This window comes from Marmota monax, unplaced genomic scaffold, assembly GCF_021218885.2.
Source record: "Marmota monax isolate L192 unplaced genomic scaffold, Marmota_monax_Labrador192_F-V1.1 WCK01_AAM20220418_F8-fsc00163, whole genome shotgun sequence".
Taxonomy (NCBI): domain Eukaryota; kingdom Metazoa; phylum Chordata; class Mammalia; order Rodentia; family Sciuridae; genus Marmota; species Marmota monax.
Window position 1 is genome coordinate 1,796,377 of NW_026693660.1, and position 18,912 is coordinate 1,815,288.

Genomic DNA, 18,912 nt, shown 5'->3' on the forward strand with positions numbered 1-18,912 from the left:
TAAAGAAGGGAAAAAAGGTAACTAGGAGACTGCAAAAACCTGACCTTTAATCATCCTAACAACTGCTGGGTGTGATGGTGTGTGCCCATAGTCCCAGCTACTCTAGAGGCTGAGGTAGGAGGATCACTTGAGCCCAGAAGTTCAAGACCAGCCTGGTCAACATAGCAAGACCTCTATCCCCTAAAATAATAATCCTGACAACAATAATAGTGATTATCATTTAATCAGTGTTGATTATATAACTATATAACAGGTATTGTTCTAAGTATACCAGTGCAACTGAATCACCTGGAAAATCTCCTTAAAATGCAGGTTCTGACTCAGAACATCTGGGGTGGGGCCCAAGATTCTGCATTCTTGAAAAGATCCCAGATGATAATTCATGGATCATAATTTGTATAGCAAGGCCTTGGTGTCTAAATTTACCTATCTATCTATCCATCTATCTATCTATTTTTACATTTGGATTGTACCCAGGGCCTTGCACTCTATCACTGAGTGACATCCCCACCCTTGATCCTATCCTCTTAATAACCTATGAAGTTGGTTCATTTTACAGATGAAGAAACCAAGAGATTTCATATATGTGTCAAAATAATGCTCTGGGTGTGTAGCTAGCTCAGAATTAGAGTATTTGCCTAGTTTGGACAAGGCCCTGGGTTTGATCCTTCACAGAGTAAATTAATTAATTGATTAATTTAAAAAAATATTTAAAAGACTACAGGGCAGTAAGGGAAGGGAGACTATGTGGGCAGTGTACAATTGTAGAAAGAGAAGGTTTTAGGAAGAGGAAACAGTATTTACACAAAGCCTGGCATGCAGAGGAGATAGACAAGGACTATACACAGGTCTATTTCACCCAGGACACACTGTGGGCCCAGTACTTGGGGCTATGAGCTTTCCAAAGGTCCTCCATATTTCAGACCTGAGAAAAAAATATTGGAACCTACATATGAAAACTGAAATTTTAATTAATAATTCCAAAATTCAAATCATTAAAAATTCTTTCAAAAATTTTACATTATAAAATCATATTTAGTGAGCAATATGAATACATTTGATAAAAATAGGGTAGGGCAAAGAACAGACTAGGCCATGGCTATGTTGAATTTGGATGTAATCCTGAGGGCAGCTGAGAACCACTGACAGAAGCAGAGTAATGTTCTCTGTGGCTACAGTGAGGAGAATGAATTGGAAGCAGGCCAGCCTGGAGGCCCAGCGGCTAGAGACCAGATAGGCAGTTAATGTCTTCCAGACTGAAAGAGAATCTCTCCTCAGTGCCAAGATTAGCATAAAATGATAGCATTATACAACCCAATTATTATTTTATTTCTCTAACATCAATCTGACTCAGCATTCTAAATTTACTTAAGATTTGAGGAAGAGGATTTTACAGATCCTTCCTCATTAAGGCCAATGATATTACAATCTAGAAGAGGACAGGGGCATATGCTTTAAATCAGATAAGCATGAGTTTGAACCTCAGCTCTGCTTCTTGCTACCTGCCCAACTTTGCACAAATGACTTCTCTAAGTATCAGATTCTTTACTGATACAGTGGGCATAATGCTCCTCCCCTCACAGAATTAAGAGAGTTACAATGTATATGCAGTGCCTCTCATAGAACTTATAAATAAATGCCATCATCTATGTGCCATTGTTCTGAAACCTAGTCTAGTTTTCTGTAGAAGGGTACAGAGAATGGGGTGAATAATTTAATCTTATTAATTGTCTGAGGTAAAATTAATATCCCCATTTTGTAGATGAGGTCAGAAATTAGATCAGAGCTCAGTGAACTAGGGGCAGAAAGTGGTAAACCCACAAGAGCTGGTATTTCATTTTATTTTTATCTGGTGTACACTCTCTCCAGCAGTCAACATCTGCTGTTTCCAGCACTCTAAGATGGACCCAAAACCTATTCCCCTTAGTCATGGCACAAATCAGTCACGAGGATGAATGGCCTATGGCAGGTCACCAAATACTGTTTTCTGATTCCACTGAATATAATTTTCCCTCTCTCCCCAATCTTTCACAATATTCCTACTACCTCCTTGCCCCCTACCACAGCCTCCAATTTTTCCTTATTAAAGAATTTGCCTCTTTGAAATTCAGACAGAACCACCCTCGGTTGGGATGACTTCCAGGGTTCCTCCCTTTAAAGGGAATAGATAAGTAGGTCACATAGGGATGGTGGGGGAGGAAGGCAAATTCTTATGGGAGGAGAAAAAATACTGCAGATCCTATTATAATACTGCAGGAGAGTGGGAAACAAAATAAGAGGGTTTTTTGCTCTTTCCTCTCATTTCCTTCCCCCTTCACAGTGACAGTCCGTGCTAGCCACTATTACAGTGGAAAGCATTTTGGAGGCTGCACAGGCAATACTGAGTTCTAAGGGTTTGGAGATATTATGAAAACTGTATTGAGCAGAAAGCTTGTCTACCTGTTGCTTTTCTACCCACCTGTCTCCTCTTCAAGCTACCCCCTCTACACTCAGGTTGCATCTTTCTCCTGTATGGAGAAGAGAAAGCTCAGCTTTTCTGGAGTTTCAAAGACTCTTGTCTGAAAGTTCAGGTCTCTGGAGCTTGGAGGCTCCCCAGTGCCAGAAAGGCACTGGCTGTGATTGCCTGCAGCAGCAGCCTGGGATCCCGTTTACCAAGATGCTGTTGTGGCAACCAGAACAAGTCATAGGCTTTGCACGATTTTGCTTCCCCGCCCCAAACCCTCTTGACAGCAGTTCACAACAAGGGGTGTGGATGAGCATTAAATTACACAGATTGCTGTGAAAAACCAGAGACAGACAGGGACAGGGACAGAAGCAGGGTGCGGCATTAAAGATCCAACAGTACCAACTCCACCCTGACACACTGTCCCTCAGGACTGAGCCCCACTTGAATCATAACACTGGATGGCCACATTTCTAGGAAACTTCAGCTAAAGGGGAAAGGTCCTGGCTGAGTGAGTGAGACTGTGTACAGATCAGGACTGGAAGCATGCATCCGGCAGACAGTTGGTCCTTGGACTCCATGCCTAGGGCACAAGGCAAGCACACAAAAACAAAAAGACCAAAGGCTGATTCTCCAATCTGGGGTCAACAAACCCTCTTCCCTCCATGGTGGTTGGAGGAAACAGGAGGTTCATATCTAGCGAGGTTTAGAGGTTTCCACTCTCCTCACCTGAAGCCTGGTGAACTTCTAGTTTAGAATCTTACTGTGTCAAGATACTGGCAGCTCTTTTGCAGAGGTTGGAAGTGACACTGCAGACTTTGGGGTATGATAATCTCCCACCTGGCTCATGTTCCCATATTCTTCTTTACCCTCCCTTCCATGTTCCCAAGGTGCTGCAGATTACACAGGGATACTAAGTCCTTTCTGCTCTTCTTCCTTCACTCTGTAGAATGAGTCCCTCCTATCTCTTAGATGTCAGTAACCCAGGTGCCCTATGGGAAATCCACAGCTTTTAGTGGCTCTCTTCTCTCCCACAGATCACATTAAAAGCAGTACTGGGTGACAGAAGAGAGACATCCATCTTCACCTGGGCTCTTCATTATGCTTAATCTACCCAGTGGGGTAGATCTGTCAAACACACCTCATTCCCAGGCTGGAGTAATCCAGAGCCATCTCTCAACTGAGTGGGTGTAAATCCCCACAGGTATGTAGCAGGCAAGTAGCAGCAGTGACAGTATGGTGGTGCCTTGAATTGAAACAAGAAGTTTGAACTTGTGAGGCTTAAGATCCTTTGTGTTCTCAAAAAGCCACTAGCAGCTCCTTCTCCAGCCTGGACTGCTTGACTGGCCAACATCTCCACCGGGTCCTGGGTAGGCTGCCTTATCTAGGTCTAGTGCAAGTGCTAGCCTTGGCATATCTAGGACTACTTGGGAGAAAGGTTCTAGTCTTGAAGTTTCTGTATCCCCCATCCATCAGTAATTCATGCATCTAAGAAGAGGTTCTAAAACTTTAGTATGCATCAAATCACCAGGGGGCCTGTTAAAATATAGTAGCTCCCTCTGAGGGATATATTCCAAGACTCCTAGTTGATGCCTGAAACTGTAACAGTACGAAGCCCCATATATACTATGTTTTTTTTTCCTATACATACATATCTATAATAAGCTTTTATCTATTCACGTGAAGAAAGCACTGTATGGATTCTCTTTGGCATATCTGAATTACCAGCATCACTACTCTTGTCCTTTGGAGCAGTTATTAAGTAAAATAAAGGTTGCTTTAACCCAAGGACTGTGATACTGCAATAGTTAGCCAACATAGATAACCAACATGGCCACTAAGTGACTAATGGATAGGTAGCCTAGACAACATGGAGATGTTGGACAAAAGAATGATTCATATCCTAGGTGGGAGGGTGTAAGATTTTATCATGCTATTCAGAAAAACACACAATTTAAAATTTATGAATTGATTATTTCTGGAATTTTCCATTTAAATTTTTTAAAAATATTTATTTTTTAGTTGTAGTTGGACACAATATCTTTATTTTATTTGTTTTTAAGTGGTGCTGAGGATCAAACCCAGGGCCTCACACATGCTAGGCAAGCACTCTACCGCTGAGCCACAACCCCAGCCCCTCCACTTAAATATTTTGACCATGGTTGACCTCATGAACTGTTTTCTCAGGAAGTAAAACCTTGGAATAGAGGGTAGGTACTGATTGCTAGGCCTCATACCCAGGGTTTCTGATTTGATAGGTTTGGAATGGGGGCTGAGAATTTATATTTCTAACAATTCCAAAGTGATAGGATGCTGTTGTTTTAGGATTCACATCTGAAATCCAGTGACTTAGAGTATAACAAAAAGAAAACCTAGGTTTGAGTCCTACCCCTGCCACTTTCTGTTCTGAGATCTTATACTTGACTTCTGAGCTTCATTCAGTTCCTCATCCATCAAAGAGGTGGGGACATAGCGTAGTGGTACAGCACCCCTGTATTCAATCCCCAGTACCCCCAAAACAAAACCAAGGGCTTTGTTCTATAACTAGTTCACTGGGGAGAAACTGACAAATAACTCTGGTGAATAATGGTCTTTGCTCTGTAGAGGCACCTGGGCTCTCAGACAAAGGTCCTGGAAAGGAGTGAGCAAGGAGTTGAGAGGATTCAATTGCACCATGTGTTTGCTTTTGTTTCATTTTGCTCTACCACTGAGCTACATCCTTTTAAAAATCTTTTATTTTGAGACAGGGTCTCACCATGTTGCTGAGGTTAGCCTTGAACTTGTGATCCTTCTGCTTTAGTCTCTTGAAGAGCTGGGACTACAGGTGTGTGCCACTGTGTCCAGCTAGATTGCATCTATTATTTGAAAGACCCTTTCACTGTGCAGGGGAAATTGGGTATCAGGGCTGGGTATGTGTCTTAGTGGTAGAGCACTTGCTTCATATGCTGTATGCTCCAATTTTTGAAATAAGTAGTCTTTCAGTGAACATCCTTGCATATCTGAGCACGTCCTAGGTTGGATCCCCAGCACCACAAAAAAATAAGTAAGTCAACAAACTTTGTCTCCTGTCTATCAGATACTCTACCTAATACTGAGGCTGACTTTGGGCAGATCATATGTGAGGATTCTAAGGCCCAGTTAAGCTCATCTCGTACCTCAGTTTCCGCTATAAAACAAGGGCTTCAGGCCAGGTGTGGTAGTGCACACCTGTAAGCTCAGCTAGTCAGGAGCCTGAGGCAGGAGTATCACAAGTTTGAGGCTGGTCTGAGCAACTTCATGAGACAGACAGACAGACAGACACACACACACACACACACACACACACACACACAGTGTATATATAAAGTGTCCCATATTCAGAAATCTACTCATTTGCATGTAGACACAACTGCTTTTTTAATCTTTTTTAAACTACAGGTTTTTTTCTATTCTAAATATAATATATGGGTTGGTAGAAAATATGCAAAGGAAATAAAAAGTAAAGTAAAAGAAGAAAGTGAGTCATTCATAAACCCAGAAATAACTAGTAAACATTTTGATATATTTCCTGCCAGTAGTTAAATTCTCATATTTATTCTGTATAATTTTTTTATTAGTTGCTCAAGACAGTACAATGATCTTGACATATCTTACATTTGATTCAAATGGGGTATGAATTCTCATTTTTCCACGTGTACAGATTGCAGGATCATATTGGTTATACAGTCACGTATATACATACAGCAAAACTAGTGTCTGTTGTATTCTGCTCCCCTTCCTATCCCCCCCTCCACTCCCCTCCCCTCCCATCACCTGTCTCTACCCAATCTACTGTGACACATTTCTCTTTTTTTTCTTCCCCCTCACACCATCATATATGTATTTTGTATAATGATGAGGGTTTCCTTCCATCTTCCATGCAATTCCCCTCTATATAATTTTTAAAGGAATTCAAGGTTAACTGTTTATGCAATTCTATATTTAACTTGACATGTGATTCATGTTTTGGTATTCTTTTAACCATTCTTTGAAAACATACACACAAAAAATTATTCCATAGTATCCATTCACAGATGCCTCAAACTTTAACCATCCATTTGTTATTGTATGCTCCAATTTTTTCTATAAGTAGTCTTTCAGTGAACATCCTTGCATATCTGAACACATTTCTGATTTTCTTAGATAGAAACAAAAAAGTCTCTTGACACATACTACTAAATTGTTTTCTGAAGTCCTATTTGAAAAATACTTCCAGAAGAGATTTCTGGTTTCTGGCTCTGCATGTAAGGAGCTTGGGAGTAGCCATTTCTGTCTTAACAACAGAACCGAAAAATCAACAACTTTTCTTGGATATAACAGACAGCTGAGTATATAGGGCAAACCAAAGCCTCCACAACTGGAAAGACAGTCAGGTGAATACAGGGAGTCATGGCTTAACAGAGCAGACTCAAGGTACAAATCTCTACAGAAGTCAGCACCAAGTAGGAAAAGCAGAACTGTATTGATGAATTGCCAAAGCCTCGAAGTGGACAAATATGAGAGGTAAGAACTCCAGAGGCACCCAGTCATGAGGTGAGAATAAGCAGAAAACTTTTGTGAGTTTTATCTCTAGGAAACCCACCAAGTTCTCACATTAAATGTTGGAGTAAAGTCTCATGTTTCTGGTGGAAAGCGGAAGAAGGAATCATTTTGAAATGCACTAGAGCATTCTGGTATTTTCATTTATTATTTTTCTGTTTTGTTTGTGGTACTGGGGATTGAACTCAGGGGCACTTTACCACTGAGCTGCAACCCCAACCCTTTTTATATCATTTATTTTGAGACAGGGTCCCAAAGTTGTCCAAGCTGTCTTCAAACTTGTGATCTTCCTGTCTCAGCCTTCCAGGTAGCTGGGATTACAGGTGTGCACATGATGCCCAGTTTATGTATGTTTATGTGTGAATCACCTATGTATGTGTTTGTATGATAATAAAGTGAATGACAACATGATGCAAGGAATGGAGGGAGGGTTTGGGATTGTTTTATCATTACAAAGTACTCACACTACCCATGAACTGGTATAGTATTATTTAAAAATGCACTTGCATTAATTGTAAATGTATAGTACAGATGCTAGGGCAACTACTGAAAGAATTTAAAAAAATAAATCAGCTGGGCGCAGTGGCACATACCTGTAATCCCAGTGGCTCAGGAGGATGAGGTAGGAGATCACAAGTTTAAAGTCAGCCTTAGCAACTTAGCTAAGCCCTAATCAACTTAGTGAGACCTTGTCTCAAAATAAAATATAAAAATGGCTGGGGATGTGGCTCAGTGGTTAAGCACCTCTAGGTTCAATCCCTGGTACCAAAAAAAAAAAAAAAAAAAAAAAAAACCCTTAACACACCATATAATCCAGCAACTACACTCTTTGATTTTCCCCCATATGAGCTGAAAACTTATGTCTACACAAAAATCTGCACATAGATTTTGTAGCAGCTTTATATATAATGTCACAATTTGAAAGAAACCAAGATATCCTTCAGTAAACTGGTAAATCCAACAGTGGAATATTATTCAGTGCTAAAAAGAAACAAGCTATTGAGTCATGAAAAATATTGAGGAATCTTAGATTACTGAGTGAAAGAAGCCAATATAAAAAGCCTGCATATTGTATGATTCTAACTATATGACATTCTGTAAGAGGTGCACAACTATGGAGATAGTATTAAGATCAGTGGTTCCCAGGGCATGGGAGAAGAATGAGGCATGAAAATGTAGAGCACAGAGAATTTTTAGGGCAGTGCTAACAATGGAAACATGCCATTATGCATCTGTCCTAACACAGAGAAAGTACAACACCAAGAGTGAGCTATAATGTAAACTATAGCTTTAAAGATGTGTTAACATAGATTCATCAATTATAAAACAATGCACTATTTTGGTGAAGGAAGTTGATTATGATGGAATCTAGGCATATACAGGTGCAGAAGATTTGGGAAGTTCTCTGTGCCCTTTCCATTTTGCTATGAACCTAAAATTGCTAGAAATATATATATATATATATATATATATATATATTCAAAAAGATGCAGCCGGGAGCAGTGGTGCATGCCTGTAATCTCAATGGCTCAAGAGGCTGAACCTGGAGGATGGTGAGGTCAAAGTCAGATTCACCAACTTAGTAAGGCCCTAAGTGACTTAGGGAGACCTTGAATCAAAATATAGAAAGGGCTTGGGACATGACTAAGCACCCATGTTCAATCTCCAGTACCAATAAATAAATAAATAAGGGAAAATTGGTGGTGCAGCTCAGTGGTAGAATGCATGCTGAACATATGCAAGACCCTGGGTTCTATCCTCAGCACCATGAAGAATATATATGTATACATATATATATATACACATATATATATATATATATATATATATATATATATATATATATATATATATATATATTTGGTATATGTGTGCATCAATAAAAATAAATAAAACACTTTCAAAAAAGATACATTTACAATGTATACGTATCTATAAAAATACTTTCAGAGTACTTAACTCTATAGCCCTTCTATTCATAAGTAATTTCTACATCCATACCCATTTCATTCTGTGTGTTGCTACACTTAACCCTTTCCACATTGAATCTGCATATTGAATGTTGACAATCTTAGTTCCTCTTATAGGAGACCATTTTTACACATCCTTCTATACCCCCCATGGGTAGAAAAGGGGGCTGTATGTGAAGCTGTATGAGGGAATCTGGAAGCAGAAGAGGAGCTCCCCTTTGAGAAGGAACCAGACTGCAGGCTTGAACCCCATTCTTGAAGGACTAGAAAGGGATTTTACTCAACCTTCCTCACATCTGAACTCTGGGAGGTGGAGAAAGATGGAAAACTAATCAAGTCCAGAGCATGGAAAATGAGTAGCCTGAGCAAACAGGCAGGGCTTCCACCAAGGGCAGGGAAAAGGGCAGAGGCTTGAAGACCACACTTGTAGAAGGACAGCGGGAGTTCCAGGTATTTAGTAGATAGAGACAGCCACATGTCACTCTTACTTACTTGTATCGCTACTAACATCCTAGTCTCACAGGTCTTGACCTGAGCAAACAACCTAGAACATGATAATTGATACTCAAGTGAATGTTTTTAGGATTGGAGTTTCCCAGGTTTACATTGTGCCATGTTCATGATTTCAAGGTCCTAGTGAAAAGAAAGCAGCAGTATGCAGTCATGTATCCCTGTGACCTGTATCAGCCAAACTAGCCACACTTTTGAACAGTTATGACAGATGTAACTATTGAAAGCATGCAGTATATGGCCCATGTCACTCTTGAGGACTGCATAAAAGTGTTAAGTCACATAATGTCTCTCACTTTAGCCTCTTTCTAAGCAATAAAAATCTTGAAATCACAGGTTTGATGCATTAGTTACACTTTTTCCAACACACATTAAAACAACAAAGGTATCCATTATAATACAAAGTTGTCAGTCATCGGTAACACCTTTACTAATTGTACCACATTTTGGGGAAGAACTGGTTTAACCAAATAGTTTTTTTTTTTAATATTATAGCTAATCGTGTATAGATTGTGTATATTTTTTTCCACTTAATTATAAGCTTCCTAACATCAGAGACCATGTTTAATTCAATGCTTAGTACTGTATTGAAGCTCAATAAATATTTGTTCTTTCTTTGGTTTGTTTGGGTGATGGGGTTGAGATTATTAGGAGTTAATCTATGTACTTAAGTTACACCTACAAGATCAGTATCACAAATAGGAGGGCAATATTTATTTATTTATTTATTTATTTATTTATTTATTTATTTATTTTAAAGAGAGAGAGAGAGAATCTTTTTTTAAAATATTCATTTAATTTTTTTTAGTTTTCGGCGAACACAACATCTTTGTTTGTATGTGGTGCTGAGGATCAAACCCGGGCCGTACGCATGCCAGACAAGCACGCTATCACTTGAGCCACATCCCCAGCCCCAGAGGGCAATATTTATATGGCAAAAGAAATTGCCCTGGTTTCAATGCTATACCTGCATTATTTGAACTTGGATTTAAAGGTGTTTTTATAATAACAGGATTTTTAAAAAGTGAATACTTTTAAAAAATACTCACATACTTTCTCCTGGTTCTTCCTAGGATGAATAAAATACAAGTTTAAGACTTCATCTTGGGCTACAAGATAGAGTAAAAGTATGTGCCTAGCAAGCAAGGAGTGAAATGTATAGTCATTGATCAGTAAATATTAGTTGAATGAATATATGAAGTGACTTAGCCACAGTCAATTTACAACCCCTGGAAAACCATCAAAGAAAAATGGAGGAAGAACTAATAGCTATTCAATATGTAATATTCCAGAGCCTTTATGTCTTTCCTCTGGATTTCGTGAGGATAAACAACTCTACCTGTCTTTAACCAAAGTTTGCCTTTTTGGAAGTCCATAGTTTCCAAAGGATACGAGCTCTAATTTTATCAGAGAGCTGAACAGGAAGTGTAGTGAATAATGGACACCTTCTGACCAACCAAACTAATAAATGACCAAAGGAAGGTATAAATAAAGACTAAAATAAGCCAGGCATGTTGGTACACTCCTGTATCCCAGGGACTCAGGAGGCTGAGACAGGAGGATGGCACATTCAAGGCTAGCCTGAGCAATATAGTGAGTCCCTGTCTTAAAAAAATAAATAAATAAAAGGAAGCTGTAGATGTGGCTCAGTGGGTAAGTGCCCCAATCCCAGCACAAAAAAAAAAAAAGGCTAGTATATTATTATTATTATTTTGTGGTACCAGGGATTGAACCCAGAGCCTCACACATGCTGGGTAAACACTCTGTCACTGAGCTACTTCCCCAGCCCTAAGCTAGTATATTGAGAGAATGATTCTAACGAAGAAGAGAAAGCTATACTAACTTTTCAGTCACTTGCTAGAGGTAGAACATTGATCAAATCTGGTCTTCATTCCACCTGTCTCTTTCCTTCTAAATCAAATTTAAGTCCATAGGTTGTAAACTCAGGATTGTTTTACCCATTGGCACATAAGAAACATGTTCTTCATACACTGGAAGTGAGTGTTCCCTTAGCTACTTAGGAATGTAGGCAAGAACTAAGTGCAATAAAAAGAAAGTACACCTCAGAGGACCTTGCTTGGAGTCCTAACTCTGTCAAGGACTTGATTGAGTGTTCTTATGCCTATTACTGATCTCTTCTAACTCATGGGTTTCCTTAACTCGTTCATTTAACAAATGTTTTCTAAGCACTTACTGAGTACCAAGTAGTGCTCAGTGCCCTAGGGATCTAATAATGAATAAAATCAAGCAGACCCACTTAAATGGAGTGTATCTTCTAGTGAAGAGTGACAGGTAATAAATGATTAAATAACCTCAAATGGTGAGCAGTGCTATGGAAAAGATAAAACAAATGATAAAAACAAATGGGGAGAGGGGGCCAGGAAAGGTCTCCCTAAGGCAGTAACATTTGAGCTGAGTGTCCTAAAAGAAGCCAGCCAAGGAGCAAGGAATAAGCCAGGGAAAGAATATTCCAGGAAGAGGTATCAGTAAGTCCTTCAGGAAGACCACGTTTGGGGCTGGCTGATAATCCAGGAAAATAATACTACGTATGCAGTTATATCAGGTGAATGATTTTGAGGGTTTTGTTGTTGTTGTTGTTGTTTGTTTGTTTTTGGTATTGGGGATTGAACTCAGGGGCACTCAACCACTGAGCCAAATCCCCAGCCCTTTTTTGAATTTTATTTAGAGACAGTATCTCACTGAGTTGCTTAGCACCTCACTTTTGCTGAAGCTGGCTTTGAACTTGCAATCTTTCTGCCTCAGCCTTCCTAGCCACTGGGATTACAAGCATGAGCCACTGTGCCCAGCCTCAGCTGAATGATTTTGACAAAAGACACCAAATAATCCTACAAATTTCTGGTGTTGTGTCGGGGGGTCAACCAAGGGCAAAAGCTCTGCTATGAAGTTTTCATACACTCTAACACCCCCACCTCCAACACACCCTCTCTGATTAAACAAAAGCAGCTCTTCTTTAATCGAAAGTATTTCCTACATTGCTGCTTTAAGATTTAGTTGGAGAAGACCAGGTTAAAAACATTATTGATCTCAAAAGTCATTTTCTGAGCAGGGTGTAGTAGTGCATGTCTGTAATCCCAGTGGCTCAGGAGGCTGAGGCAGGAAGATCTCAAGTTCACAGCCAGCCTCGGAAACTCAGTGAGGCCCTGAGCAACTCAGCAAGACCCTGTCTCTAAATAAAATACAAAAAAGGGAGAGGGGGGTGCTGGGGATATGGCTCAGTGGTTGAGTGTCCCTGAGTTCAATCCCCATCAGCCCTCCCCCAACCCCCTGCACAAATCATTTTCTGCTCTTCCTCAAGCTCTATGAAGTTTTCATATAACCTCTGTGATGGCTATAGGAAGGTTGATTCTACTTTTTTTGATTGACAGAGAGTCAGGGAATACAGATTCCAGCAACCTGACTCTGCTCTCAACCAGAGCCTTCCATTCCCTTTCCCTGTCATGGTGGGTTGGACTCTAAGGTACCCTCTAAGCATATGCCTGGTAGGAAAGGATGTTGACTCTGCCTCTTTCTAATAGCTTATGCTGGCTTCTTAGCTTGCTCTGTCTGAATGAGAAGCTTTCTGTCCTGCACAGGAGAGAGCTTTGTGCAGGTAGCTGAGGAAGGACTAGTTTCTTTCCAACCTGTAAAATGCAAAGTTGGCCAGCTGCCTCCCTTCCAACCCCAAAACTCATATCTTCCCTTGTCTCCAGAGAGCTGTCTGGCAGCTCTCAAATCGTCTGACTGTCCTGGGGTTTTGGGAAAAGCACTGCACAGAATGTGAAGTCATTTTCTGGTAACACAGATCTAATTAGCTCTTTGACTGACAGGAGGAAGCAGAGGCCAAGAGGGATTTAAACAATTCAGTCTCACATATCTCAAGACAAGTGAAGAACCAGATGGGAAAATGGAGAGAAAAGGGGAATAAAGAGAAAAAAAGCCTAGGGAGACTATAGAGAAGGGGGAGGAGAAGAAAAAGCATGGGGAAGGGGAGAATATCAAATGACCAAAATATCAGTCCTTTGTTCTTCTAGCTTCATCTCTGTTCCCAATTTCCCTTTTCTCTCCCAGACAGAACTTACTTGAAGGTCGATGATTTCTCTTTCTGATTCCATCTTGCTGCCCTCCAGAACCTTCACACACCGGGTGCCAGTAACAGACTGCGTGGGCTCCTCCAGGCTCTGCTGTCTGTCTCTGCTGCTTTCCTTGGGTGGGAGAGAGTACACAGCTGGCAGGACAGACCTGCTATTCATCCGGCTGATGCGGGATGGCCATCCTGGCCTCAGCCCCTGGGGGAGGTGTACACTTGTCCACCCGTGCAAGCATGTGTTTCTGCGTGTGTATGCATATGTGTACGCTCCAGAGGCTGGCGTGGGGCACATTAATGGGTGGCTTTTTGAGTTGGTGGTGACAACATCATTTTCACCAGCATTTCCAATGCCCCTCCAGTCCCAGCAGAGCCATCTGAGGTCACCCAGCCTGCTTTGAGTAAGTAGTTTTACTACTAGGAAAGAAATCCTGCATATTTATCAAGGAATTTGAAAGTCAGCCTGAAGATGTTTTTTGAGTTCACATTGGTTGAGCTGAGCAGGGTCCCTAGTCCAAGGGTGGGGTAGACTTCAGCATAGCCTCGAGACCGAAGTTTAGGAATTTTTCTGGTTCTTTGCTTTGAACAAAACCAAAAAGTTTTTTCTTTTTTTTAATGGTAGTTTACTTTAATAGGCTCAAAGCATAAGCCTTACTCTACAAAGTGATTAAACAACAAATTTTTGTTGACATATTGTTTGATACCTTTAACTTCTCCCTTTATGAAAGAAAGAGAGAAAGAGATGGAGCAGGGAAAAGTTGTACCTTCAAATCCTTTTCATGCAACTGGTTGCATTTTCTCTACTTTTTAAAGAAAGCTACCAGGACTAAGTCTTTTTTTGGAAAGTATTTCTTTCTCCTGTTTACCTAGAGCCCAAAACTCTCCTGACTTCTTCCTAAAGCTCATTTTAGAACTAAGCTGGTGTGGGTGTGGGTATGTCTGTGAATGTGCATGAAGGAGGGGTTTGTCAGGGAGACGTCTCATTCAGAGTTTAAAGAGATGATGGTGGTAGGGAAGAAGCAGAGTCACAAATTTACCCTCACTATACTTCAAAGCACGGAGTTGGAGGGCAATTTCTTTATTTCTGTTAAATGTCTTTTTAAGTTCTCACCTTACTATTCAGTGGTGTGAGAAAGTGTTGGACAATGGGATGAGAATTCAGCTTTAGTATAATCTAATAAGTAGAGTTGAATTTAATAATTTAAATGGTGAATAGCCCAGCATAGATAGAATAGTCTTTTGGATTTCTACCTCTTTTTCCCAAAGAGGGCGTCTAGGCTGAGGGAGATGGGTGGATGAGGGATGGTTCTTGGAATTATCCCATGGCCTCTCTGTTTAGTTTCTGCTGTTTTCTGCTATGGAGCTGCTTAGAAGGGGCAGGGCTTCCCCATGGCTATATTTGCTAGTCTCTGAGGAGAGTCTGGTCCTACTCCATACCCTCCTGCTGACACTGGCAATGGATGTTTATGGCCAGGAGAACTCGCTCTCTTTCTCCATTTAAGGACCAGTGGTCTCCCTAGTTGAATGCCCTATCTTCACTTTTGTGGTGACGTAGACCACCCTGTAACCTGGGCATGACTTGAAAATATTCCAGACATACCAGCTCAGTGGTACAGCTCTCTAAGGTGGCCTCCTCTGGAAACTCTTCTACCAGATACTCAGCTAATGCTCCTTATTCCTCCCTGGGCTCATGGAGCTGAGGGGTGGTAAGGAAGAACTAGATAAAGGCAAGCCTAGTACCAAAGCTGGCAAACAGTCTTCTTATAAGGCTATGCAAGGTGGGTGCAGCTCAGTTTTTGAGGTGACTTCCTTCCAGATTCCCAAATGGGAGATGTAGAGCCCATTCCTTTCTTAGCATTCCTTTGAAAATCTACCACCAGTATCTATCACCCCACTCCTCATAACAATAACTATGTTAGTCAGATTTTGACCACTGTGACACAAAACCTGAGAAAATCAACTTAAAAGGAGAAAAGGTTTATTTTGCTCATGGTTTCAGAGATTTCAGTCCATGGTCACGTGTCCTGTTGTTTGGGGACTATGGCAGCATAGTACATCATGGCAGGAACGCTTGGTAGAAGGATTCATGGCAGTGTCATGGCAATCATGGAACAGAAAGGGGCTGGGTTCCTAGTATCCCCTTCAAGGGCGCACTTCCTCCCACTAGGTCTTACCTAGTGGTCCACCACCTCCCCATAGCACTGCAGACTGTGACCAAGCCTTTAACCCCTGGGCCTTTGGGGAACACTTCAGATCCAACTCACAGTGAGAAGCACTGCAGCTCATACTCACCTTATTTAAAAATTTTCACAACGATTCTGGGATATAGATACCTTTATTACCACTTTATAGAGGAGAAGAGAGAAACACTAGAGGTTAAGTAGTTGACCAAACTTAAACTGAAATTTAAACCCTGGCATTCTGGATTCAGTCTTTTATTACCCACAATTTTGGCTTAGAGAGGAGAGATTGAACCACATCTCAGAATGCTTGCTCTCCCTTCCTCTGCTATATTTCTTCCCATATTCCCCACAATCTGGGATCAGAAAAGAGGAGCTTTGTCTTCTTTCTTCTCCTGTTTGACTGGAATATATCTTATGTGGAATTATATGACAATAATTCAAAGAGGAAAATAGAGAAATTTAAAAAATTCTCTTTCTCAACAAAACCTGGCCATCAAAAATATGTCTTAGGTAGCCATAGTGGTACATGCCTATAATCCCAGCAACTAGGGAAGCTGAGGCAGCAGGATAACAAGTTTAAGGTCAACCTGGACAACCTCATGTCAAAAAATTAATTTAAAAAATAATCAAAATAAATAAATATATATATTTTTTAAATTGGGGATGTAGCTCAATGGTAGAGCACTTCTGGGTTCAACTCCAATACTGGAAAAAAATGTGTGTCTGTGTGTATGTGTGAGAGAGAGTGTGTTTGTGTGTGTGTGGTCTTGCTGGAAATTTTTAATTTGGGTGTCAGAGCAAAATACTACCTGTTTTCTTTGTGTCCTTGTTGTGGTAACTCCCACTAATCTGTAGATAATATGGATGCATCTGGCTTAACAGAGGGGAAACCAGAAAAAGAAAATGCAAAAGAGAAAAGCACCTGAATATATTTTCAAAGAAATTTCCCTATTAATAAGCACATTGACCTCAAAAGGAAACAGCTGTGATTGGTTATAATAATGTGTTTGTTGCCAAGATCTTTCTGGATTTGAATCTTTCCTATCTCATAATCACCACTTGGAAGTAAACAGAAAGTAGGATTTGGAAAGTGGTTTATCTACCCTATCACACTGTGACTCTGGACCAGGGTCAGCAAATGTTTTCTGTAAGGGGCCAAAGAGCAAATATTTTTTAGCCTTTGTGGGTTATGTTTTTAACTGCAATTACTTAACTCTGCTATTTCAGTGTAAAAGCAGTCGCAGATAATATATAAATGAATGAGTATGGCAGTGTTCCAATAAACCTTTACTTACAAAAACCTAGTAGTCATATTTATAAAAACAACACCTGATTTGGCCACACAGGTTGTAGTCTGCTGACCGTCATCCCAGAATTTAAGAGAAAGAGTCTTTCAAATCTAATTCTCACTTGAAAGGTAACTGTGGAACCCCGACTGAATGGATATTGTGTTAAGCTCTGCAGGGACATCCAGGCATCCAATCCAGTCCTGGTGAAACACAGGCCTGTACATGAGGCTGAAGTGGAGAGTGCTTCTGACATTTGGCTCAGGTACTGAAATTGATACCTACATGGAGGCTATTCAATCTAGAAGGGAAAGGTTTCTGTTTCTCTTTACTGCTAGGGTGATTTTTTCAGTGTGAAGCCCAAGGGAGATTTTTAGGGAAACTTGTCTCTTAAAAAAGTATATGTTCAAGAACACACACTTACAGGCAACTTACAGAGAAACTTAGAAAGTAGCTGTGGGATAGGGGGTGGGGCTCAAATTAAACCCTATATTTGTCTATGCAGGAGTAACAGAGTTGTAGAATGTTGAAGAAGCTGAAATAAGAGCACTTTGCCTGGTACAGGGCTATGCCCCTGTCATTCCAGCTACTTGGGAGGCTGATGTGGCAGGATCACAGGAGTTTTTATTTTCATTTTGCTTAAAAAAAAAAAAAGTAAAAGTAAAAGAAGAATCTAAATTTTTAATTATAATTTGTTTTTAAAAATTATTTTTTAATTAACATAAAAATTGTAAAAGCCAGGTATGGTGGCACTCCCTGCAATCCCAGCAACTTTAGAGACTGAGGCAGGAGGATTACAAGTTCAATGCCAGCCCCAGCAATTTATCGAGGTCCTGTCTGTGTCTGTCTGTCTGTCTGTCTCCCTCCCTCCCTCCCTCTCTCTCTCTTTGGTAGTGGTGATTGGGGTGCTTTACCACTGAGTCACATTCCCTGCCCCTCCACTTTTTTTTTTTTTAAACTTGAGATAGGGTTTCACTAAGTTGCTTAGGGTCTCGCTAAATTGCTGAGGCTGGCTTTGAACTTACCATCCTTCTGCCTCAGCCTCCTGAGTTGCTGGAATTATAGGATGTGCCACCCTCCTGGAGATACCCTGTCTCAAAATAGGAAATTAAAAGGCCTAGAGATATAAAATTTAAAAATAAAAATTGTATTTATTTATGGGGTACCATGCAATTTTCCAATATGTGTATGCATTGTGTAATGTTTTAATCAAGGTTAAACATATCTAGTACTAGAAACATTTATCATTTTTTGTGGTGAAAATATTTAAAATCCCAGCTTCATTGAAATATTATCATTATTTCTAATCACCCTATAGTGTAAGATCTCTTACTTTTGAGTAGTGTGAAAAGCCCTAGGGTGAAATCAGTTGACCTGGGTTCCTTTGTCTGCTGAGTCACTATGTGTTCTTAGGCAAGTTATTTAACTCCTCTGGATTTTATATTCCCCTTTGTGAAAAGTGAAGCTGTCAAGAGGCAAATCCTAAGATTCTTAAATCCTTTTTCTAATATGTGTTTATTTTAAATCCTGTTTCTAAGTGTGTGTTTAGATTCAACACTTCCTAGGTAACAGTGAAGTTCTCAGATCCAGGTCTGAGCCAGGTGCAGTGATGCACACCTGCAATTCCAGCTATTCAGAAGGTCGAGGCAGGAAGATCACAAGTTCAAGGCTAGCCTGGGCAACTTAGTGAGACCCTGCTAAATTGAGCTAGTGAAGTGCTTGCTTAGCATGCATGGGTTCTTAGGTTCAATCTTCATGACTGAAAAAAAAATAATAAAAGAAAAAAAATCAGATCCAAGTCTAAATTTTAGTGTATCAAAGTTAAGGTCAGGCGTGGTGGTGTATACCTATAATCCTAGCCACTTGGGAGGCTGAGGCA

At 40.3% G+C, this 18,912-nt stretch overlaps 1 protein-coding gene and 1 long non-coding RNA gene across 6 annotated transcripts in view; one reads left to right on the plus strand and one right to left on the minus strand.

Moving 5' to 3' along the window:
- Ninj2 (ninjurin 2) overlaps positions 1–13,818 on the minus strand; it is a 99,163-nt gene extending 85,345 nt beyond the window's left edge. The window contains exon 1 of the mRNA XM_046459875.2: positions 13,560–13,818. Coding sequence (XP_046315831.1) covers positions 13,560–13,730 — 171 coding nt within the window. The 5' untranslated portion in view covers positions 13,731–13,818. The remainder of the gene's footprint in view (positions 1–13,559) is intronic.
- LOC124103316 (uncharacterized) overlaps positions 1–18,912 on the plus strand; it is a 76,329-nt gene that overhangs the window by 1,983 nt on the left and 55,434 nt on the right. For 3 of the 5 annotated variants that reach the window (XR_006855167.2, XR_009228268.1, XR_009228271.1), the window contains one exon: positions 3,481–3,647. This is a non-coding gene — a long non-coding RNA (uncharacterized LOC124103316). Of the gene's footprint in view, positions 1–3,480; positions 3,648–17,164; positions 17,299–18,912 lie in introns of all 5 variants that reach the window. The other 2 variants (XR_009228269.1, XR_009228270.1) reach the window with 2 other exon arrangements.